This window comes from Argopecten irradians, chromosome 2, assembly GCF_041381155.1.
Source record: "Argopecten irradians isolate NY chromosome 2, Ai_NY, whole genome shotgun sequence".
Lineage (NCBI taxonomy): Eukaryota > Metazoa > Mollusca > Bivalvia > Pectinida > Pectinidae > Argopecten > Argopecten irradians.
The window spans coordinates 5444713-5470323 of NC_091135.1; the positions used below are offsets into that span (position 1 = coordinate 5444713).

The following is a 25611-nucleotide window of genomic DNA, read 5'->3' on the forward strand; positions in this document are numbered from 1 at the left end:
GAAGCATCATCATACGCAACCACTTACCATTTATCAGAGAAATTCCAACTAGTGTACCACATTCATATACGTATTGGGATAATGATAATATATTCACATGATGTAAAAAAATGAATATTGTTGGGATATTCACAAAAGATTTACAATTATCGTGATGTTGAAAACCAAAGAAACCCTAATTCAACGATATAATATAACGTAGGCTTTATATCTACGTGTCTTATCATATTAGATTTGATTTTCACCATATTAAATATAATTAAACAAAACACAAATAATATCCACCATCAATTCATCCATATTATTACAATCAAGGGAATGTTCAATTGCAGTTATATCCCTTTAACTATAAAAGTGTTGAACATTCAGTATAAAACGCATCTATTTTTTGTCGTTTTCATTTGCATTTTTCGTAGTTATTGAGAATTTTAGTAAAACACGATTATACGCTCAATAATTGCCGACGGAGATATCTATTTTTTTAGCTTGGCAGTTCAGGTCGACTGACCACAGACAGATGTGTTGCCATACACTTACCTTAACATTACAGCTATAAATAGGTCAAATGTAACCGACAACCTTTTTGTACTCGTTTTATATACTATATACAAGTGTGAGACATTGACGTCATGGGCGTGTCAGATATTTTCGCTGCTAGTCCAAGAGATAAATTTTGCACCCGAATATTCGATTTATACACGTCTTAAGATCAATAAAACGAGTAAAAATATCAAAACTGAATCGAAATAAATCTCCTTGTGTAACAGCAAAACTCAATGTTCGAATGTCACAAAACTTATATGAAAAAATTAATAATAATAATCATATTTTAATGTAATGCATACAAATAATAACGATCAGATATCGATCTTTACTGGTATCCAAAGTTTAATAACAAGCAAATATCATAAATCTGATATACTAAATTCATTTATTATTGCATAAGATACAAACTGAAAATGACATTTGTTTGTCAAAATATTGATCAATGTAATTGATCCATGACCCATGTATATCATTTCATCCACACAGCTACATTGTACATTAGTCCTAACATCCTCCAACCCCCAATTCTCTAATACATTATAAAACACACGGGTACATACGTTGTTTGGTTACCTTATCTCGGTTTTCCTACTTTCTGACCCGAACTTTAAATATATGAACATAAAATACCTTTATTGCTTTGACCCAGATACTGTCCTTTACAGGGTGTATGGATACACTGGGGTATATTGTTTCCGTGTCATACAGTGACCACTAGAGCTTGTCCGTGTCATTATATAGGACATCATTTCCTGAGGATGCACAGTCCTTCAAATACATTGTTTCCGTCAGATTTACCAAGGTAAGTTGAGTATGTGTGATATGGAAATTTGTAATCATGAACTGAATGTTAGCATCGATCGTCATTATGGAATTCGTACGTTAGTTACACCCCCCCCCCTACCCCCCCACCCCATCACCCCACACCCTACCCCCTACCCCCCACCCCCCACATTTTTGGAAAAATTAACATTACAATTTGGTTGGTTTAAAATTAAGGGCCATGGTTATGAAAATGATAATTATGTAAATTGCACTCACAAGCTTTTTTGATTAATGCATATGCTTTACATTTTAAACAACAATACAAAAATGGCTTTAATTCATTTATATATTTTACCAAATTAATGTTATCATTTCAATATATATACATTGAATGTATGTGAACATAAATTGCAATCACAAGCTTTTTTTATTAATGCATATGCTTTACATTTTAAACAGCAATACAAAAATGGCTTTAATTCATTTATATATTTTACCAATTAATGTTATCGTTTCAATATATATATGTGAACATAAATTGCAATCACAAGCTTTTTTGATTAATGCATATGCTTTACATTTTAAACAACAATACAAAAATGGCTTTAATTCATTTATATATTTTACCAATTAATGTTATCATTTCAATATATATATGTATTTCTGAATTTTACCTATTCAAATTATCACAATTGTCATGTTAAAGAGAAAAAAAACTGATACAGTATGATAAGATTCCTATTTATTTCTTTAAAGACCGGAGCAAACATTGAGTCAAGTGGCGACCATATGACATTTTTTTTTAAAGTGTCGCTATATGATCCCAATTTCATCAACATTCACTGATGTACATTAAATAGTAATTCATGAACTTAGAATATTCTATGGCACAGTATTACGTACGTTACTGGTTTGTTATTAAGTTTAAAAATTTTCCTCAACTGCAGTTATGTTTTACGTGTGGAATTATGCAGTTAAGACGTTTCCTTGAGTTAATGAATATTTATGATAGTGGGTCTGCATGTGAATAAATCTTACATTATCCTATTTTTTGAACCTTAGCGTTTTAATAGTATGGTAATACCGCCACGTGAGGTCATCACGTGTTGTTTAGTAATCAACAGCAGATGTTTCCGTTTAGACAAAAGAATGCTTAGTCATTCTACCTAGCTTACGAAACGAGATACATATCGTAACAATTATATAAAGAATATGTATGACATCATGTTTAACATATATCAATGTATACGTCATTAAAGACTTAGATGTAGATAGTTTATAATTCTATAAAGGACGGGAGACTTTGTTTATTTTCATTCCTACCAATTTTGTAATAATGTTATAAATACGTTGGATAACTATATAGCTTCCTCCATACTATACTACCATCAAACCCGTCAAGCATATACACCGCCTTTTATATATGCTTGCAATGCGTGGTGAAGCGTGATGAAAGGGGTATAACATTATACCAGTTGTTTACGATATGTCAACCTAAAATAACTTGTTATTCATTGATTTTCGTTATACAACATAAGGTGTAAAGTTTTGTTGCTAATTATATTTTCATACTCTATTTTCTGGAGTTTTTCATGTAAACCTGATTTTCGTTATACAACATGCGGTGTATAGTTTTGCTGCTTATTATATTTTCATACTGTAATTTTCTGTAGTTTTTCACGTAAACCTGATTTTCGTTATACAACATTCGATGTAAAGTTTTGCTGCTTATTATATTTTCATACTCTATTTTCTGGAGTTTTTCATGTAACCCTGATTTTCGTTATACAACATTCGATGTAAAGTTTTGCTGCTTATTATATTTTCATACTGTATTTTCTGTAGTTTTTCATGTAAAGCTGGTTTCTGTTTTAATAATCCCTTTTTTATATTTCGATTAGTTTCTTGTGCAATTCAGATAAACATTTCGGAAATCCAGACAGAACGCGTACTATGACAACGCAGGGGGGAATACTAGCCCTAATGAACGTGATGGGTTCGATATATGAAACATTATTTACAAGAACTAGCATTTCATTACAGGGGAATACAATGTACCAATAAAAATAATTTAACATTTTTACCTTATATCCAATAATAGGAATTATTTAACAAGAAGGTATAATTTAAGAACAATTATCAATACTGAAAACAGAATGAAACATGAGATAAGTGCTCTGACTCTTCCCCCATACCTATCGATTTCTTAATCAAACAATTCAAAAATCAATACACAATTTCGTAGGAGTATAGCAAGAAATAAATCATTGCCACGTTAGTGAAAGTACATGTACCGACCGCATTGTTACAATGTATGAAAACCCAAATATATTAACGACGGAAAAATGCACTGCGGTGTTTTAGATAAATATGGGAAAAACTAATGTTTGCATTCAATTTATGTAAATTCTCCCTTTATCGAGATGTTTTGGAGGTATAATAATACATTCCTTATATCATTTAATCCCCCTTTAAGTCGTCATATAAACATTCGGAATTATGTTCATACATTTTCATTGTGATTATCGAACAGCGGGTCCCATATATTGGACCCGTTATTGTCCCTACTTTTTAACCGAACAGGCTTTTGTCACGGAAGGATGCACAATGGTTTATATCTGGATCGTACTAAATAATGAACTATCGGAGGGATTATATTTTCTAACAGAATTTCATTGGGGCCATTTAATGAACTGGCAGTAAAAATTCATCTGTTTGTGAAAAAGAAAAATCACGTGACAGAGGGAAGGGCAAATTATGCTTGCAACATTTGAAGTCAGTATAAATACCCGGAAGAATGAACAATTCTCACACATTTGCTTTATATTCTGGGTATGACATGTACGAAGTGTACTGACACAGCATTGTAACAGGTTGGTTGGTTTTCCGTGTCAATAAAACAAGGTAAGTGTATAAATCTAACTAAGGTACAATTGGTAAATATTTTTAATTGAGGAATAGCTTTTAAAGAGATATGTGTCATATATGTGACTTACACACGAACCAAGAAGAGCTTTTTGCTATGTTATTTACTGTAACTCATCAGAATTTACCAACAATTGAGAATTACATAACAATTACAATATAACAAAGCATAGATTTTTAATTAAACACCCGACACGAACGTACACGCCGGAACCAAAAGGCAAAACAGAGCCCCAAAATAGATCACAAAAAGACTACACCTATTCAGTCAATAGTCCTACCATACCAATGACGCATCTCACTTTTTTACAGTGAAAGATAGTAATTCTAAAGGGACTTCTTTAAAAAGTGAAAAGACGGGCAAAGAACACCACAGTCAAATTCGTTCATTGGCCTTCCAAAATTTCTCACCTATTAATACGACCGGTCAAGTTCTGCTTTTAGTTTCCCAGTTCTGACCATTAAAGTAAAGAAACAAGGATAAAGCAATGAAAGCGAGCTGCGCGGAAATTATAACCAACGTGACAGTATTGAGACCGGAGGACGTTTTAGAATTTCCATACTTAAATTAATTTCTTCGTACGCAGACAGAATAGTTGACGAGATATTATATTTATTTTCCATTCATAAGAAATGATATAGGATACGTTCAACAACCATTTTTAACCAAAACTTTAGCCAACCTTTTGCCCGAAACTGTTCACTTAAATATGTTTTCATCTACACATACTAAATAAGCATAAAAAAACAAGAACTGATTACAATGCATCAATTCCTGTTGTTGCAAATGCTTAGCAAGCATCATATATGTTTTGTTCGTGCCTTATAACGAATATACATCTCAATCATCAAACAAAATGATCAACCATTACCAACTGGTGTAAGCGATTATGCCATATACGCAAGCAAAATATCGCTATGCGTGTGTCGGAAGAAATTTTATACCAACGATGAATGATTTATTTCAAAAAGATGTGGTTAATTGTAGTCCAATGTTCGGTGCGAACTACAGAAAATATATCTAGTTCATCAAACTGTCATATTAATTTAGTTTTTATATTAATTATTTTATTATCTATTATTAGTTCCTGCCTTCATTTACAAATGAAGACTGCTAATGCAAACATTTCCCGAAAAACTAAAAATAAGAAAATTAAGAATTTAAATCCTATTAGAACGAATTTTAAACAAAGTGATGCAGCAATAAACCAAAACCATAACACGGATAATAAACGGAAAATAAAACATTTCTTCCTTATACGGAAATAAAGTAACAAAGATAAACCCCCCGGTAGTGAATTTCTCAATATTTGAGTGGCCTGATAGCAATTAAGTAATTAGAAAGAAAGAAAGGTCCTTTGCTTACTTCCACCTCCGTGTTATATTACCACCGGCAATAATACCATGATAATACAGAATTATATATCCAAAACAAAAGATACTAGCTTAATGAAAATTGACCAACTGTTTAATAAAATAATAGTCCCATAGACAAACAGAGACTAGGAAGGTAAAAGTTTTAAATTAATGAATCAATATCGGTACATGAAGTAGAGCGTAATAAAGTGATGTCGTGAGCGCAGTTTATTATACATTGTATATTGGGACCATAAATGCCCGGTCCCGATCTGCGCCGTTTAGTTTTCAACGTTGATACTAATAATTGCAATTAAACGTTGAAGTTCTTCTTCAAGGTGCTGTCCTGTGATCCATCGTTCCTTGCAATCAAAAATGCACAATCAGATTAACCCTTTCTAAAAATCTGTTTAGAGCATAAACTCTTAGACACATCGGTGAATACCGCGCCTAGAAGCAATCTAAATTAGTGGATACTGGTTACGTTTTCCGGGATTAATACATTCATCTATATCGGGAATGGAAATACGACACTATTTGACTTACACAAAAGGGTCCTGCTTCGATATTATAACTAATAAGAGTTTTATAAACTGTTTAACAATGCTTTACGTACGATTACCTAGTTATAAAACAGTATTTTATATATAAAATCTTAATCCAGGTTATATGGTCATAGAAAATATTTTCAGGTGCTGTTTCCCTTATGTTTATTTGCTTCAAATTAAACGTCCTAAGTCGATGAAAGGACGTTGCAAGGTTTGTTGGTGGAGAAAGGGTCGGGAGTACAAAGTAGCAAAAAAACCATCGACCAGGTGGGGGGCGGGTCATTAACCATGGCTTTAAATACAATTGACAATACTAGTATAATGAATGACAATATCAAGGGACTTTATTTATCACGAAAACTTCACACACAGACGGGTTTAGTAAAAATAGCAACTGCATATATGTGCTATCAGATAAGCATATCAACCTGAGAGTCAAGTCAAAAATTTAACAAACCTTTATACGGTAAATTCACGTTCACTTAAATCTACTTACATGTCAGTTAGGATGGCAGAAGTTGGTTGCGAGTAATTAATATCTATAACCACAGATTTCCTTAAACGGATCTACACCTAGACTCCAGTTCCGTTTAACTTAAACGAACTAGGAACCGAGACCCTGAGTTTCCGATTATAAAGCTTATACGGAACATAGGAACCGAAGACCCGAGTCTCCGTTTTAACAAACAATACTGGACAACCGAGCCGAGTTCCGTTTATTAGGATTTCCTCACGCTCAAATAAGATAATAAATTACATATGTTATAAAGGAAATCTAGCTCTGAGCTTCAGAACGATACACACTTATATAATTTATCTCTATAACACAGATTTTCTAAACGATCTAGATCTAGACCCTCATTCGTTCCACGTTTAACTTAAACGAACTATGAACCAGACCCCCAGTTCCGTTTAACTTACACACAAACAAGGAACCAGACCGAATTTTTTTTTTTTTTTTTTGAGTTCCTTCTTACAAATTAAGACTGATAAGGCAACATTTCCCGAAAATCTAAAAATTAGAATTAAGAATTAATTACTAGTACGATTTTTTATGGGTGCAGATTTATAAAATTACACACGGGGTAATAAACGTATTTTTAACTTTTCTTTTCGGAAATTTTGATCCTTAGATAATCCCACGCGAGTGAATTTCTAATTTGTGTCCTGATTGCAATTAAGTAATTAGAAGAAAGAAGGTCTTTCCTCTCCGTGTTATATTACCACCGGCATTAGACCATATATAAGTTTATATCCAAACAAATGTGTCTAGTTTATGAAAATTGACCAACTGTTAATAAATAATTGTCCATAGACCACAGAGACTTGGAATGTAAAGTTTAAATTAATGAATCAATTTCGGTCATGATTGTTAAAATGTCGGTCTAGTTTATTATTCATTGTATTTGGGACCTAAATGCCCGGTCCCACTGGCGTTTAGTTTCAACGTGATACTATATTGCTTAAACGTTGAGTTCTTCAAGGTGCTGTCCTGTGACCATCGTTCTTGCAATCAAAATGCACATCAGATAACCCTTTCTAAAATCTGTTTATAAACTCTTAGACACTTCGGTGAATACCGCCTGGTAGAATCTAAATTAGTGAAACCTGGTTACGTTTTCGGGATTAATCATTATATCGGGATGGTATAACACTATTGACTTCAACAAAGGTCATGCTCGATATTTACTAATAAGAGGTTTATAAACTGTTAACAATGCTTACGTTTACCTATTATAAAACAGTATTTATATATAAATCTTAATCAGGTTATATGGTCAAAGAAAATATTTTCAGTGCTGTTCCTTATGTTTATGCTTCAAATTAACATCCTAAGTCATGTTAGGACGTGCAAGGTTTGTTGGTGGAGAAAAGTCGGAGTACAAGGAGCAAAAACCATCGACCAGCGGTCATTACCTGGCTTTAAACTATTGACATGTATACTAGTATATGATGAAAAATCAAGGGAAAATTTCTTTATTTTCACGAAATCCTTCATAGCACACAAGCATCAATTTTATATTAGCATTCGCTGCATAAATATGTGCTATCTAGATAAAGCTTATAAAGCAAGAATAAAAACCTGAGAGTATCAAATGGCGTGTTGTAATTAAAAACCTAATATGTAAATTCAGTTCATAAATCTACTCATGTCAGTTATACATTAGTAAATAAGATAGTATCTCTATGAAATTTGCATACCGTTTGTTGATATTGCAAAATTGAAAAGCCACAAAGGAATTTTTTTCATTTGTGTTCATGGTTTGTTTTTAAATCACATTCCATCCGTGGTGACAATTAAGCAGTTGAAATGCATTAAAAGTTTAATTAAAAACTAAAATTAGAATTAAAATTGTTTTCTATCCATTATTAGTCTACGAATAGTTGATTTACCCCCGGCAGCAGATTTTGTACTACTTTTAATAAAATCATGATAAAATCGTCACAATTTTGCTAAAGTAATTACAATTATTCCGATAATAGAACACAGGTAAATACAACCTTCGGCAAAAACATAATACAACCTGTTACTCTTGTCAAAGCTGCTCAATAAGGAAATCAACATGTATTTATGGTTTCATTACCATGCATTTTATCATATAAAAAATCGGCGAATACTTTTCACTTTATTGAATCTGAATTATTTCCATTCACAGGGACAAAGTTGATACGATACAAAATATTTGCCAGGGAATCGAAGCATCTTACTGAGTTTGACAAGATAAATAGTGTGTATGACGCCAATTGCCAATACCATAATTAAAACATGACTAAGGACGGGTCATCTTTAAGTATAAACGGGGTCAAGCCTGGAGGAGACGTGGCATTGAATGGACATACTGATGGGAAATACATTGTTAACAAACATGGCGAAGGAGGAATGGATTCCTATTCCAATGGCTACAGAGGAAAGGACAGTTTACATGGTGACGGAAATCTACAAGAAGACATGAAAGAGTACAAATTAGAAAAACATGTTACCATTCCTGATGTAGAGTTTGAGAAAGAGAAGAAGAAAAAGAAAGACAAGGGGGGAGGAAAAAACACTAGTGACGGCAAGAAGGTTGGAGTTTTACAATTGGTAAGTTACATGTACATGTAGCATTGAGATAAAGGGAAGAAATAGGAAACATGTATGCTGATGATACACTTTTTTGTATTTCAAGGGTACAATACAGCTAATTAGATTTAAATGGAATTGATTGAACTCCTTGTCTTCTTGTTCTAAGTAATAATATTTTTATTTATGGAACAGGTGCATGTATTACCGTAACATTAAACTAGTGTACGCAATAGATAATGAAAAACATCATTTGAGTTACATTACACGAGTACAACTTCCCCAAACCGGCCCTCGTCTACTTCGGAGCCCTGTGTATTCCGGCGTAATTGTTTGTTTGATTAATCAACGTCCTATTAACAGCAATGGTCATATAAGGACGGCCTCCAATGTATGCGTTGTGTAGACTTATAAAAGGCGTGGTGACTGCGGTATATTCATGTTATGTCTTTTTGTACAGTTAAACACTTGCCCTTTTTATAGTGCCATATCACTGAAGCACACACAAGCAATACACTCCATCCGGTTACATTATACTGACAATGGGCGAATCAGTCGTCTCACTCTATTAATGCTGAGCGCTAAGCAGGAGATTCTTTCTTAATTTATAGTAACTAAAACTTTATAATCCCGAAACATGGCTGTATCGGCAAAATGTGTTGGTCCCAGAGTTAAGACAAATATACTTCAAAAATTGGATATCAATACATATTTATTTTTTATGTAACAAGAGAAAATCTTTATAACTTTGATTTTAATGCTGTTCCATAAAAACTAAAATCCGAACGAATACAGATGACATAAAGCATTTATGATTTCCCGAGTTTAATCGTTTTCGCTATCTGTCATGTATTTTGCCACTTTTCTTCGTGTTGCAGTTTCGGTACACCACATTCAGTGATAAGTTGTTACTATGTCTGGGGAGTCTCTGTGCCGCTTTAGCCGGTCTGGGATTTCCACTAAATCTGCTTGTTTACGGAAAAGTGGGTGATGCTTTGATTTTGAATCAGATATACAAATCCGTAATGTGAGTATATCCCTGTTGTACATTTGTCTTTGATATTTAAGACTGCATTGAATCTTTTACAATTCAAATGTATTTTGAAATTATTTGTGCCGTATTTTTCATACTTACGAATTTAGATGAGCTTTTTAATGAGTTATACATCACCAAAAATTACCAATGTTTTGAGAGTTACATTATTAATATCATACCGACCGATTCAAATTTCTTTGAATTGTTAACATCTATTAGAAATAATTTATAAAAAAATATGCATTATACACATCAAGGAGACTTATTATTGATAGAACTTATATGCCACCATCAGGACGATGTTAATTATGTGAAGCTTCAGAGGCCAATGTTGTAGCCTATGTAAATTGTTAACGCCACGGCATAGCTAACTTGTCCAAGTAGGCCTATGACTTCTTTGTCGAATTGAATATAAAATGTATACCGAAACCGACAATCACTAGAATATAAAGTGAAAGTCCTTCAGTCGACATATTATGTTAAGGAAAAATCTAACTTCGATTCATTCCAGATCAAATTGGAATGGAACAATGCTGCCACCTGACAACTTAACAGCGTCTAATGGAATGACATTCGGTGAACTGAAAGAGTACGAGGAAATCTTCTCCATTTTGCGAGGATACGCAGTCTATTTCTGTCTTCTAGCTGTTGGTGTGTTTACTTTCATATTTGTGTCTGTGATGTGTTTTAGTGTAACAGCTGAGCATCAGCTCTACCGAATACGTCAGCTATTTTTCCAGTCAATCCTCAGACAAGAAATCGGATGGTTTGACACCCATGAGGGTGGGGAGCTGAGCTCCAGGTTTAATGAGTAAGTATTGCGTTGTTTGTAATGCTTTGGCGAGATAAATTTAGGCTGATCAACGTATATTCATTACGGCATAAGGTTAAAAGAAATACTATTCGTAATTATATCTAGAAAAACATGGCTTTGTGTTATACTGTTATATAAGGTAGTTTATTCAAATATGTCCCAGCCATATCACAAAAACTAACATGACAAGAAAAACGGGTACTTATGCTATCCTTAACTAAATAGTTAATGGAAACTCGATTTGGAAAATTTAAGCAGAAAGATAAAATAAATAATAATCGAATGGCTATTGTAAAGGGGGAGTTTCTTTTTGAAAATTGTGAATCAATCAATCAATCGATAATTTATTTTAGTGTCACGCATCGTAAAAAATATACAGCCATTGATAAAATATATGTACAAGTATTTTTTCTGAACATGCCCAGTCAATATCGGCTTATGAGACATTAATGAAAAGGTAGATATATTTTAAAAGTCCTGTATATGTATCCATGGAAAACCGACCAAGTTGTTTTACAAAAAATACAAAATGGTACATGTATTTGAACACAAACCATTTAATGAAATACATTACCATCGTGCCACCAGCCTCTTACATTGTAAATCCATTTAATATTTTAACTTCAGAGATGTCTATCAATTATCCTTTGAAAAGGTTAGCATTTTTTTTTGTCACAGAGACATGCATTTGATAGCAGATGGAATCGGGGACAAAATTGCAACAATGCTACAATGGTTTGCCTCCTTTTTCTGTGCGTATATTGTATCATTTTCGATTGGATGGAAACTTGCTCTTTCCACGGTTGGTTTTTGTCCACTCATCGTGATCATCGCAGCGACTTCAGTGAGGGTATGTATTTTCGAATGTATCAATTATCAGATAGCTTTACCGATAATATGCTTAACATTCTTTTAACAACCAAGGTCATTGAAGAAATATTTTTCATTCGTGCGATTTGCTGCATGGTTTTGATGCTTTCGTAATTTGTAAACGACTGTGGTGAAGAATGCGTTTATGAGATGGCAATAGAGAATGGTCAGCAGTTTAACTGGTATAAGAAAAGGAAACAAGAACATACCAATGTCACCCATAACACACATGTATACACAATATACAACACAACGCATGCAGGGAATCGCTACTCAAATTATCTGTTCATAGGATAATAAAAAAGGTAACCAAGTATTCATCTAACTACATCCGGTAAAGTACTTAATACTTGGGAACACCTTATTAGTACGAATTTAAACTCCATGATCACCAAAACCAATATATCGATTGCGTAAAAGCAAAAGCGGTAGGTCCTGTCATATTTACTTGAATAAGCCAATGCATCTGACCTACATCAAAACTTCAAACTGCGTTGTAATATTTTCCATCTTGATATCGGCTTATTTTCATGTGATTTCATAATTGTTATGCTTACGCAATATTTGAATATTGCATGAAGTTAAATGTAGCGATGATCTTGAAAGTAAAACAATAATTTGTTTGAGTTATAGCAGTACCTTGTTGTTTTCTAGATGATCCGTAATATAGCGCAAGCGGAGTCTAAGGCATACTCTAAAGCAGGATCTATTGCCGAGGAGGCGTTAGGGGCTATCCGGACTGTGATGGCCTTTAATGGGCAGAAAAAAGAATGTGACAGGCAAGGCAATAATCTAACAATATATCATAAGAGTACAATCCAAATCAATTTTTAATTTCGATATTATTTACAGTTGGTATGTTTATTACAAGAAAAACGATGGCCTTAAGACATCACCCTGAATAAGTCAGTTTGGTAATCGAGTACAGAAGCGCAATATCGAATTGGTTGTGATATTACAATAGCATTATTAATTCTGTGTTTTTACAACTGATTTTTTTTATCTTTACCGAATAATTTTTGCAAATGTTTTCCTCGGCTCAAGGTCTATACCAAAATGGATGTGATCATATTGGAAAATCATAGTACATTATTGTCTAAACCATCGTACAAGTATTATCAACCAATATAATCAGGGGACAATCACCAATCGATTTCAGTTAATAATTTTTTTTCCAATCTCTAATTGGGAAACAAAAATGTATTGCCTGGCATAGTCATCCATATGTCATAAAGACAATTAACTCTTTGTATTGACGATACCTATTGATGTTACGATTACAACATTCAGCTAGCCTTTACTTTGCCGTAACAGATATAACAGACACCTCTCTACAGCAAAGTCTTCCTCGGTCAAGAAAGGTATCCTCGTTGGTCTGAGCAGCGGTATGTTCTGGTTGTTATTGTACGGAGGATTCGCGGTGGCGTTTTGGTATGGTGTCAAACTCGTCCAAGATGGCGAAGAAGGTTTTGATGCAGGGAGTACTCTGACGGTAAGGACTTTCCGCGATTCAAACATTGCTAAGAAATTGTACAGATATGATGAACTTTGTTTCCTTCAATTTGCATTATATGTAGGATAATTCGATTTTATGTCAAAATATCAATTTACTAAAATTCAAAATGTGACTTATGTGTGCACTTTTCAGGATTGAAATTGATTCTTGTTTGACACTTGACTTTATAATAGTGTATAGTAACTCATTTAGAGGACAAAATATAACGGTAGTATTGACTTATAAATCATCAATTGTCCTTTCGATGATTCCAGGTATTTATCGGAATAATGGTAGGGTCAATGTCTATTGGAAATGCCTTCCCTACACTCGAGATAATCGCCAACGCCCGTGGGGCAGCACAGAAAATATATTCAATCATCGAACTTACCTCTAACATTGACTCAAGTTCTACGGAGGGAATGAAGTTGGAAAAGTATGATGGGAATATTGAGTTTAAAGATGTCGATTTCTGCTACCCTGCACGCCCTGATACACAGGTAATATGAATTGTCGTTTTTCACTTCAATCTATATTTCAGAACAAAATTATCATCATGTCAAGTGATTTGGAACCATTACTGCATTGCATTGTAGTTCATCACAAATATCAAAATCATAACCTTTTATTTCAGGTACTGCATGGACTGACATTAAAGGTTAAAGTCGGTCAGACCGCAGCACTGGTCGGATCGAGTGGTAGCGGGAAGAGTACAGTGGTACAGCTCATACAAAGGTTCTATGACACATTGGCTGGTCAGGTAAGTCATGTTATCCGTAAATATTCCCTATCTTTGGGTTGTATTCCTACATCATATTTGAAACTAATATGTCGAAAACTGCAAATCTGGTTACGTAAGGTATGTAAACCATTACCAAAACTACAGCAAAAAAAAAAAAAAAAAAAAAAAAAAAAATAGAGACTCCTCATTTCGATCTTTGGCAGTCAAGTGTTTTAAAACCATCTATAACGTTTTATAATAATCTTTTGTATTTAAAAGTGTGCTTGTTAAATTCCAGGTGTTGCTTGATGGTCACGATATCACCACACTTAACGTTAATTGGTTGAGGAAACAGATAGGCGTTGTCAGTCAGGAACCTGTACTCTTTGGCACCAGTGTTGCCGAAAACATCCGCTACGGTCGTTTAGACGTCACGATGGAAGAAATTGAAACTGCTGCTCGGGAGGCAAACGCTCACGAATTTATTTCTCAGTTTCCTGATGTAAGTAAAACTCTAAAATTAATGAAATCTAGTTTGAAGCTTTTTTAAAGGTTGTATGAATAAATACAGTGGACCCTAATAATCCGGATGTAAATACTCGGGTAAACTCGCAGTCTGGATGAAATTATCGGGGAACGGATTACCGTAAGATTACAGTTTGACTAAATTGTAAGAGTACAGATCTTGTCAGTCCGGAAACTTTATATTTAGATTTAGTTTGGAAATGAGGGTGTCCGGATTATCGAGTGTTCACTGTACGCGGGTTTGTAGCTAATGCAATCATATCCATGGTCAGAATTTTTTTATGGTAATGCTGCCATCATGCCCATCACAACTTCGGAATGTATCAAACATTCTATAACTGTCGGAACCCTTGCCTAATATTTTCAAACGAGACATACGCTGAATGAAGTCCTTTTTTATCAATATGTGCTTATCATCTTTTACATTGCCGTCATTCGTTTCAAATAAGATAAAACCCCACATAATGTCGGAATTAAATCATGTTGTCAGAAATAACAAAGGTTTGCCTACCACGCTTTTTGCAGGGCTATGATACATTAGTCGGAGAGAGAGGTGCCCAGATGAGCGGCGGACAGAAACAGAGAATAGCTATTGCCAGAGCCCTCGTAAGGAACCCGAAAATTCTTCTTCTGGACGAAGCCACATCAGCACTGGACAACGAGAGCGAAGCCGTTGTACAGTCGGCTCTTGAGAAGGCCCAGGAGGGCGGAACCACCATTGTTATTGCCCACCGCCTGTCCACTATCCGGAACGCTGATATCATTTATGGTATACAGGACGGCGAAGTGGTGGAGCATGGCACACACGCCGAACTGATGCAGATGGAAGGGCTGTATAGTAATCTGGTTAATCAACAGGTAATCACAACACAAAGGATGCTAGATTCCATCATGATGATCAAGATATCAAGATCTGATGAAGCGTGTTGATACACCACATGACGTACAACCCGTAGTTATCGAATAAGTTAATGCATATTACGAGTTGTATTGTGGTTTTGTATGTTCTATTGTTGGTTGTGTATGCTCTATGTCATATTGACATCAAAGAACGTTCCTTGTGCGTTCGATGTATCGTGTGTAATAGATGTATGTTTTTGGAGATTACGGAGTTTTCATATAATGTTTTCTTGTTTTAATGGAACGAATCTAAAACCATTAATTGTGCTTAAAATAGTCAATACCTTAAAATCATTAGCAAATTAGTTCAACTGATAAATCGAATGGCACAATCCCTTCCTGTACAAGAAAATGCTTAATATCTAATAAACATACAAATGGAAACTGATTAAAATGCAGTTACATTTTATGTGTATTGGTTTTTTTTCAGAATCACCATATAGATAGCACTGAAGAAGGTAGGTAATGCGAAGATAAGTTTGATGACCTAAATGAGTCTAGTTTAATTCTGGTTCTTGTATTTAATTTCTCTAATTTCCAAGATCAATTTTAATGATGATTATGTCAAAACTGACTTTAAATGCTTAATTCGCCAGACTTTAAATTGATGTATCCTCAAGTCTTGCATATATTATTGATTTTATTTTCAAAATGCATCAGTGGTATACTTGTAATTTCAAACTCCAGTCGCTGATGAGTTGGAGCATGCATTATTTAACGAAGAAGATGACATGGATGGCGTGAAGCACCATTCACACCTCCTACCACCTGATGGTCGAAAAAGGACGATATCAGCTTTAAGTCAAACGAGTGAGAAACGCAAGGTACGCGGTACACATGAAATAACTTTCAATCTCTGATTTTACTTTTATTTTAAGCAATCACAAAACAGTTTTCGTACATTCACACATAATAACGCTTGATTGATTATTGGATAATACCGGAGTTTCAAGTTTGTTATAGGGCTCTAAAACTTTGTTCGCTTTTGAAAAATGCAGAAATCTGAAATCTAAAGAAGTTTACCATTATTAGATAAAATCACCATATAATACATGTCATTATAGTACATATATACGGTATAACTTGTTAGCACCGTTTCTTGTCTAATTTGGACCCTTGTGTATCCCGGTGAAATTTTATGACAAAAAATATTAAAACATGTATAATCCAAAGCCTGGATATATCGACCAAATAGTTTGGTCTAAGTGACACCCGATTAGGACAAATCACACCTTATAGGTTATTGAAGTGGCTATAAAATCCGTTTAATGGCACAGTCATGTTATCCTTGATCACGTATTCAGGAGGAAGGCGATGAAGCGGATTCGGAGGAAGCCAATGACGCGATACCCGATGTGTCTCTTTCTAAAATACTACGTATGAGTTCGCCAGAGTGGTACTTTATCCTCGGTGCAGGTATATGTTCAACAATAGCTGGGAGTGTACAGCCTGTGTTTGCCCTTGTCTTCGCAGAGTTTCTTAAAGTGAGTTATTTTTCTATTAGATAATTAATGTCATATTTTACAAATACTTGTTGCTCACCATACCTGAACAAAGCCGTCTGTAAAGTTCCTTAATTACGTGATTAACTCTGTGCAACATCTTTTCTTGCGTGCCAAGTCAATAACAAATTAGCTTCAAATAAGCGCAGAACATTCAATATTTGGGAGATAGTTATTTAAAGCCATCGTTAATTCTTAGAACGACTAAATGCAGGACATTTACAAAGCGAACGTTGCATTAAAGAACATCTCATCATGATATTCTCAAATTCCTACTAGTGTTCTAATGAAGTTTATATTAGAGTTTCAACCTTTATCATTTTGACATCGCTAATTGTACTTTTTGTTCAAAACTATACTTTAAGGTTTTTACCATACCGGCAGACGAACAAGGGGACCAGTCAGTTCGGTTGGTGATTTATGTAATGTCGATCGCTGTCGGGAACTCCATTATACGCATATTAATGGTAAGGCGACTGTACGATTAATATAAAAAAAATACATGTTTATAGCTAGGTTCCCAGGCGTTTCATGAAACGAATGCGTTTTACGTGCGTCTATATGGTACACTGACTATATCAACCGAACCCACTAATAATAATGTGACAATTTGATTGGACGGCCTCCCATGTATGCTGTATGATGCGTGTATGTGTGCGAGATGCGTGTTTTGGGAGACTGCGGTATATTCGTGTTGTGTCTTGTGTATGCTGAGCGCTAAGCAGGACCAGACACTACTACTTTTATAGACTTTGGTGTGTCTATATATCTTTTTATATCATTTTGATACTATTGTCTAGGAAGAGTTTTGAGACATTCTGTGCATAATTTATTAGTTAACCATATGTAATATGCTAATAGTAAAGCAAATATTATATTGTTTTTTATTTGGATATAATTGGTGTCCATTTTATCGACAGAGTGTGTGCTACTCAACTGCAGGTGCTCGGTTAACGGCTCGATTCAGAAGGCTGGCTTTTAAATCCTTGATATGGCAGGCAAGTAATTAGTTTGATATCAAAATGTTTACCTGCCAGTGATCCTCTGTAGAAGTGTTAGCAATAACGCGCCATTTCCTTTTTTCACTTTTGAGATTTTCTTCTTTAGAAGATACCAAAGCAAACGCAGATAAGAAAAAAAAATGTACATGTATCACAAAAGAATGATTAGGATAATTTCTGTACTTTAATTTACAGAAATATGTCTAGTTTGGAAAACGGATGACTATTAAACGTATTTAAAGTTTCTAAACCAACTACGAGAATTGAATACAATTACTTGATAGATGTGTTCCATATATTAGAGGTTTTATGATACATTTGATTGATTGATTCCAGGACATTCCCTTCTTTGATGATCCTAAAAACCGCGTCGGTATCCTGACAACACGACTGTCCCGTGATAGTAGTTTGGTACAGGGGGTAAGTGTAATATCATAATGCAAAATGTGTTTTTTATCCTAAGGTCTGTAAATTGAATTATAATTTTTAAAAAAAACTATTGCTGAATATGTTCGTATATTGATATAGGAGAAGTAAAAGTAAGAAAATAAGAACAAATCCACATAGTGTCTTAAAGCAAAAGGGCACGTTCAACACGAGTTCGAGTCCCGTGTTGAGTTAAGCAGTGCCCATGTACTAACCACTGGTCGGTGGATTTTCACTGGGTACTCCTATCTCCGCGACCCTTTCACGCCCTTCATTGACCATGACTTTTTATATGACGTTAAACTAATTAAGCCAAAACAAATATTGTATTACGTCATAAGGCTTTAGATTTTCTAGTTCCGGATCAATATTTCGCGGTTTCCTATAAAGGGCATTTTGAAGAAATTCAATTTCACAGTTCACCAATTCCTATAATTCTTTGCACTGTTAATCTTAAGTTAGTTATGTGTATGATTTTCTCAAAATTTTAATGGTGTTTAAAATTTGCGGGTTTCAGTGTAAACACGAATAAAGCGAAAATAAACTACCCACGGAATTTAACCTGATATACAGTAAAATACTTTATTTGATGCTTACATATTTTGCTTCTTTTCTGTAGGCGGCCGGTAATAAGGTAGGGGCAGTGCTGGAGTCAATATCTACCGCACTGATCGCTCTTGTCATCGCCTTCATACACAGCTGGAAACTTACCCTAGTTATCCTGGCCTTCATGCCACTTATGGTGGCGGCGGGTGTCATAAATGGTAAAAAGCTACAAGGTTTCTCTAAGGGAGACAAATCCCTCACTGAGGATGCTGGAAAGGTATGTCACTGGATTTCGTTGTGATTTGCCAGCCACTATAAAATCTAATGTTTGTAATATGATCATTGTTTTTGAAAGTAAGTTTATAAGATAAAGACATTTTATTATCATATTGGGGTAATAGATAACTTTATCAATATTCTGGTTTTATCAAGTTCTTGGAGGATCACTAATTTACGTGTAGATACAATAATATTTTGTCTCTAATTCAATTATGGAAATAACATTTAATAATAACAGATATATTGACACCATTCAATGGAACTTTTTTCTATAAATCCAGCTGACTAGCGAGGCTATTAGCAACATACGTACGGTAGCGTCCTTAACCAGGGAGCAGTCATTTGTCGAGAAATATAACGAATTCCTGGACGTTATCCTCAAGTAAGTATGAATAGAGATATACAGAATGGCATATGTACTTCAATTACCCTTTCATCGAAGATACAAAACAAATAGCATTTCCGTTCATTGATCAACGTCAAGAAATAGGCGTATTTGAACACTCGAGTAAAGAATTCAATTCACTTGTGTAGTTTTTATTGCTGACATGCAATTTACTCAAATTTCAATGACACCTTCAAGAGGAAAATTTTTTCGCGATTTCGCGGATAATCGGCGTGGTCGCAATTTTTTGATCCATGAAATGTTTAAAATTGATTGGATAATATATACCTGTTAAGCCAAATCGCGAAATTTTGAATCGATATCATTTTAATTTACTAGATCCATATCGCGAACGTATAGACCCGCGAAAATTACCATGTATGTGGTATAATGAAATGTATAACTAATTTGATTCAACGTCATTTGGTTCTGATGTAACAGGAATAGCAGAAAGCGGAGCTTTGTACTCGCCACCATGTCTGGGATATCTCTTGCCATTATGTTTTTCGCCTACGCCGCAGCCTTTACGTACGGGGGCTATCTTGTACAGTACGATGACCTGCCGTTTGAAAATGTTTTCAAGTAAGTTAATGTTTGTTGACTAAGCAAAATAGCCCTATCGTCAATCATGATGTGTTAGTTTTTTGCTTGCGAATAGAAACTCATTTCAATAACCTTTTAATCTTTCTCAAAAGCTTTAAGCGAGGTATAAATTTTGAAATTTTGAAAATCGGGTAGTATAGTGTTGTACAAGAGTTATCTATCTTTGTATGAGAATTCTTATAATCATATATGTAAGCTATTTTTCATTGGACCGTCAACTGATTTTTGTTTCTTGCCATGAAAGTATTTTATTAATGACGTACGAAATATGAATCATATTCCAGAACTATTTCGAACCATAGTTTTCAAAACAGTGCATGATTTTATCCACAGTGGCCTAGAATAGAAATATTTACGACAATATTTATTCTGTAATATTAGTTTGCTTTATTTTTTTAATCATATGAATTTCAAATGTATAATAGATTGGTTTGTCATTTCAAAATAGTTTACCGAAATGTTACTAAATTATTATTATGATAAATAACCAATGGGTCACCTATAAGATTCATTCTGTCTTTTTTCTCTTTAGAGTATTTATTGCAATTATATTTGGAGGGATGAGTATCGGTCGAGAGAGTGCGTACGCACCTGACTACAACAAAGGTAAAATAGCAGCAGGTCGGCTGTTTGAAATCATAGAGATGGAACCATCAATAAACGCAGCAAGTGAAGATGGCAAAACTATGGTATGTAGCCGTTTATTACGAAGTTGTTACAGACGATTTATCTTCTTGAAATAGCGTAGTTGTTTTACACCATACAAGTAGTCATCGCAGTTTAAATATGGGCATAAAGAATGAAGCTTCAGAAGGAAAGCGAGAAAACTTTGTCGAAGCTAGCAATGATTTTTAAAGGCAGTATCATGTAGTTTCGCAAAGTCTAGTGCGCTAGTAAGAATTCCTTTTTTTCTATGAAACTATCGATTGTGTTACATTGAGTTGACTCTTAGGTGATATTCAGCAGATGCATGTATGACCATGTCTGCTTTTTCGCTTGTATTACACGTGCCGATCACATTGCAATACAAACCCGTGTTTGTATTGGTCGATGCATGCATTGGTATTGTCCTTTTGGTCAAGGTCATGTAGTCTCCTTTCCATGTTCTTTGAAGGGAAAATTAATGGTGTAATGTACAAAATAGTTGCTTAATTTCCCTTATCTTAAAATGAAATCATCGGCGATATATTTTATCATTTATGACACTTTTTGGACATTTTAGGAAAATTTTGACGGCAGCCTTTTGTTGGACGCTGTTCATTTTCGATATCCTGCCAGACCGGATACGGAAGTCCTCCATGGTTTATCGCTCACTATTCAGCCCGGCGAGACTGTAGCGATGGTAGGGACGAGTGGATGCGGTAAATCAACAACGGTACAACTACTTGAAAGGTTCTACGATCCTGAGGATGGAAAAATTGTAAGTGAAATTGTCTAAAACACCATCTTTCTTAATATTTACCTTATACAGATGGCACTATAATTGTGGAACAGTATTATACCACGGTCAATGTAGCCATAGTAATTGTACAATTCTGTTACATACATTGTTGTTACCATACAATCACTCACGCATTCAGTCATATAAAATTTTGTATAAGTCTAATTGAAGTGCAAAATTGTGGTAAAAAGCTACACTTTTAGCAGGATTTAAGATCATTTTCATTTATTTACAAATTACGAAATATCTTTATCAATTTTGTTAAAATTCTAATAAAAAAAAATGTGTGATTCACACAGTTTGCAAATAGTTTTTTCATACCCCGACGACATTAAAAAATAGTGACATCATCAATGCTTACTATTAATTCTATAGTCTATTTGATAAAATAAACTATGTTTTAATGTGCCATGCTAGAGATTTTTCAAGGGATTATTTTTCCAAATCAATACGCAACGTCAATGTTTTTTTATTGTGACGTCACGATAACGTCGGGGTTTGGCGCCATTTTCGGATTTTGTTTTCATTGTGGTATGCAAAAAAAGGTATTGGCCAATCAGAAAGCCGGATTTAGTATGAAAACAGAGAAAAGTTAATTATATAAAGATACATACACCAACATTACACATATGTTCTTGATATGTCATACATATTTGCATTTTGCATGTTTAGCGAGCAGACGGCAACGACATCAAGACGCTGAATCTCCAATGGTACCGTCAACAGATAGGCATCGTTTCCCAGGAGCCTTGTCTGTTCGATAGTAGCATTGCAGAAAATATAGCATACGGAGACAATAGCAGGGTAGTCCCTATGGACGAAATCATAGCAGCTGCACGCCAGGCCAACATACACAACTTCATACACAGCTTACCTAATGTAAGTCTGCTTTTCGCATTTTTGCTTTTATTTTGTCACTTCATTTACCAACCATCGTCTCAAATAAAAAGATTGCAAAAGTCTATTTGATGTTTTACATACCTATTTAAACTTCATTAACGTTCAAATGATTTAAACTGCATTCTATCTAGACTGATACTACGATGGCCGACAGCGGCCGGCAAAAACCAACTCATACAAAACGTTTTTTCGTATTTAGATAGTCAATTGTAAATATCAATGAATATTTAAGTACGAAAAACGTTTTGTAGGAGTTGTTTTTTGCTGGCCGCTGTCGGCCATCGTCTGATACAGTGATTTCTAAAATATTTCATTAATATCATGCGAAGAAAAGATTTAAAATCATAGCATATATTGTATAAAAAATGTTCATCAAAACGACATTTAGCTACGAGTTTATATTTGTTGATCTCTAACAAAACTATCACAAATGACGATTTATCTACTTAATTAGCTAGCACGGGTCAATAAGTATTGTTTTAAACATTGAAGGGTTACGATACAAATGTTGGCGACAAAGGTTTGCAACTCAGTGGAGGACAAAAACAAAGAGTGGCGATAGCTAGAGCACTACTCCGTAATCCGAAAGTGCTACTCCTAGACGAAGCTACTTCAGCACTGGATACAGAGAGTGAACGGGTAAGTTGATAATGTTTTTCATTAAAATCTAGGATAAACATTAAATTGTAAAGAGAATGGTAAAGCAGTCCACATGATACACCAATAATTGTTTACATAGTTAAAATGCTCACTAGTTAAATAAGGAATAAAAAAAATACACGATACCACATCCTCGATACTCCAGGTGTAACTATTACTGACGTTGTATCCACCCCTGGACTATCTTATAGTAAAACTGGAGGCAGTCCAGGAGGAAAAAAACGACCAATCACAAGTCTGCAGAGACTTCTTTTAGATATTAAAGAGAGAGCGACATCCAACTTAAAGCAACACAGTCGACCACAGTTTTTCTATTATGTTTATTAAAAGAAAAAAATCCCTGTGTCGACTCTGTTACCTTCAATTTCACTATAAGGTAGTCGAGGGGTGGATATCACGTCAATGATAGTAACCCCTGGAACATTGAGGATGACGATAAGCCAACTGTTTATGTAATGTAATTTAAATTTCGCGTACTTTGAGAGCAATAAGAAATCAAGAAATTTAATCGTCATGAAACTGGTCTTGACATAGTTAAAGTGGAACTATGCTACTCGAAAAAATAATCGTCAAAAATAGGTTGTGCATCGGACATGAATGGACAACATTTAGTCGTCGCGAAAACAAGTTGGTTGACGGTGTTTGGATCTGATAATCTACATAATATTATATTTTAAAATTATATAATGATGTTGAAATTATTGTTTTTATTTTTTTAGGTTGTACAAGAAGCATTAGATAAAGCACGTGCCGGTCGGACATGCCTCGTCATTGCACATCGTCTTTCCACTATACAAAATTCGGACCGCATCGCTATTCTGCATAAGGGCGAAGTTGTGGAACTGGGAAGTCATTCTGAATTACTTGCCAAGAAAGGCATTTATTATAAGCTAAGTCAACACAATACAAACAAGGACTGATTAATTATAGACTAAATTGACATGAAGCTGTGCAATTATGTTATTATCTAGTGCTAGATTAACTTATAAAGATCTGCGTTTTTTGTCATTCAAATAGACATACATTTGTTGTTGAGTTACACAATGTTTGTCTTCCATATTCCATTCTATCACAAGACATGTTGTTATCGGAATTTCGAAGACTTTACAAAAGATTATATTTTTGTATTGGTATTTAACAATTTTGTATTATTATAACTTGTTGTATTTTTTTATATTTCGTTACTATTAAGTGTGTATTGAAAGTGTAGAAAAAGTACTTGGTATGGAATTTATTAATTTTATAGATCTTGCCATTGAACGATATAAAAATGTAACAGAAACAGGAGACATAAATATTTTTATTTTACATGAAAAATGGTAGAAAAAGTACTTGGTATGGAATTTATTAATTTTATAGATCTTGCCATTGAACGATATAAAAATGTAACAGAAACAGGAGACATAACAAAATATAGAATGAATATTTTTATTTTACATGAAAAATATTCGCATTTGTTTTCAATTTTCTACAATGAACTACATTTACAAATGCTTGATTTTTATGCTTTCGATTGTAAACATTTAGAATATCACAATTTCAATTTGGGGGAATCAAATAACTGGCAAGAACTGAGTCACGATTAATCGAAATTTCCAGTGATTGTTACGTCAGAAATCATGGCAGATGATAGACCTCAGATTGCTTGAGGAGTAATTTTGCTATTCTTCGTTTGGCTTAGCTCAATTCGATAGTATTTATTAGCGAAGCGAAGATGAAATATTTGCTACTAATCAGTAAATTTAGTCTAGGCAGATAATCGTATCACAATCACCGGATGGTGAGGTTAACCTATGGTTATCTTCCTTAAATAACATAATTTATTTTTCTCAAAAACAAAAATATAATAGTGACATCATACTACTTTTTTGTAATTTTAATCATATCCTGACAAATGTATGCTGCGTCTGAGCATTTACCAATGGTTGTCATTAATTTAACAAAATAACTCGTCCACAAAAGATTTTTCTTTGTTTTATTAAACCAGTACAGTTTATGATTGTATCATTGTTTTAAATGAAATATTTATATGATCGTTTTTATTGCCAATAAATTTGTTTTTGATATTTTGCTGGTTTTGTTTTTATAAAATTCTAATCTAAAAATAACCACCAAAACACATGTATATAAAATAATCATATATTATGTATAAATTATATGTCTTTGTTGCATTAAGGTTTATATCATTTCAATGTTTTATTTTTCCCAAAATACATAACGATTTGTCATCAGAGGTTCCATCATATTTCAAATAAAAGTTTCGCAAAACAATAGCTTTGGTGATATATACATAGGATTTTCATGTG

General features: G+C 34.1%; 1 protein-coding gene across 1 annotated transcript; it reads left to right on the forward strand.

The window, feature by feature from the left end:
• The first annotated feature begins 1250 nt into the window (after positions 1-1250).
• LOC138314233 (ATP-dependent translocase ABCB1-like) lies at positions 1251-24594 on the forward strand. The gene is made up of 25 exons (XM_069254459.1): positions 1251-1348; positions 8798-9222; positions 10080-10228; positions 10749-11048; positions 11730-11901; positions 12576-12700; positions 13236-13413; positions 13692-13916; positions 14051-14176; positions 14436-14639; positions 15188-15520; positions 15993-16020; positions 16250-16386; positions 16867-17046; positions 17430-17531; positions 17985-18062; positions 18402-18485; positions 19111-19314; positions 19598-19698; positions 20143-20283; positions 20837-20993; positions 21527-21724; positions 22418-22624; positions 23138-23284; positions 24025-24594. Exons 2-25 carry the CDS (start codon positions 8908-8910, stop codon positions 24223-24225), a joined length of 4092 nt encoding a protein of 1363 aa, XP_069110560.1. The 5' UTR covers positions 1251-1348; positions 8798-8907; the 3' UTR covers positions 24226-24594.
• Positions 24595-25611: the final 1017 nt, after the last annotated feature.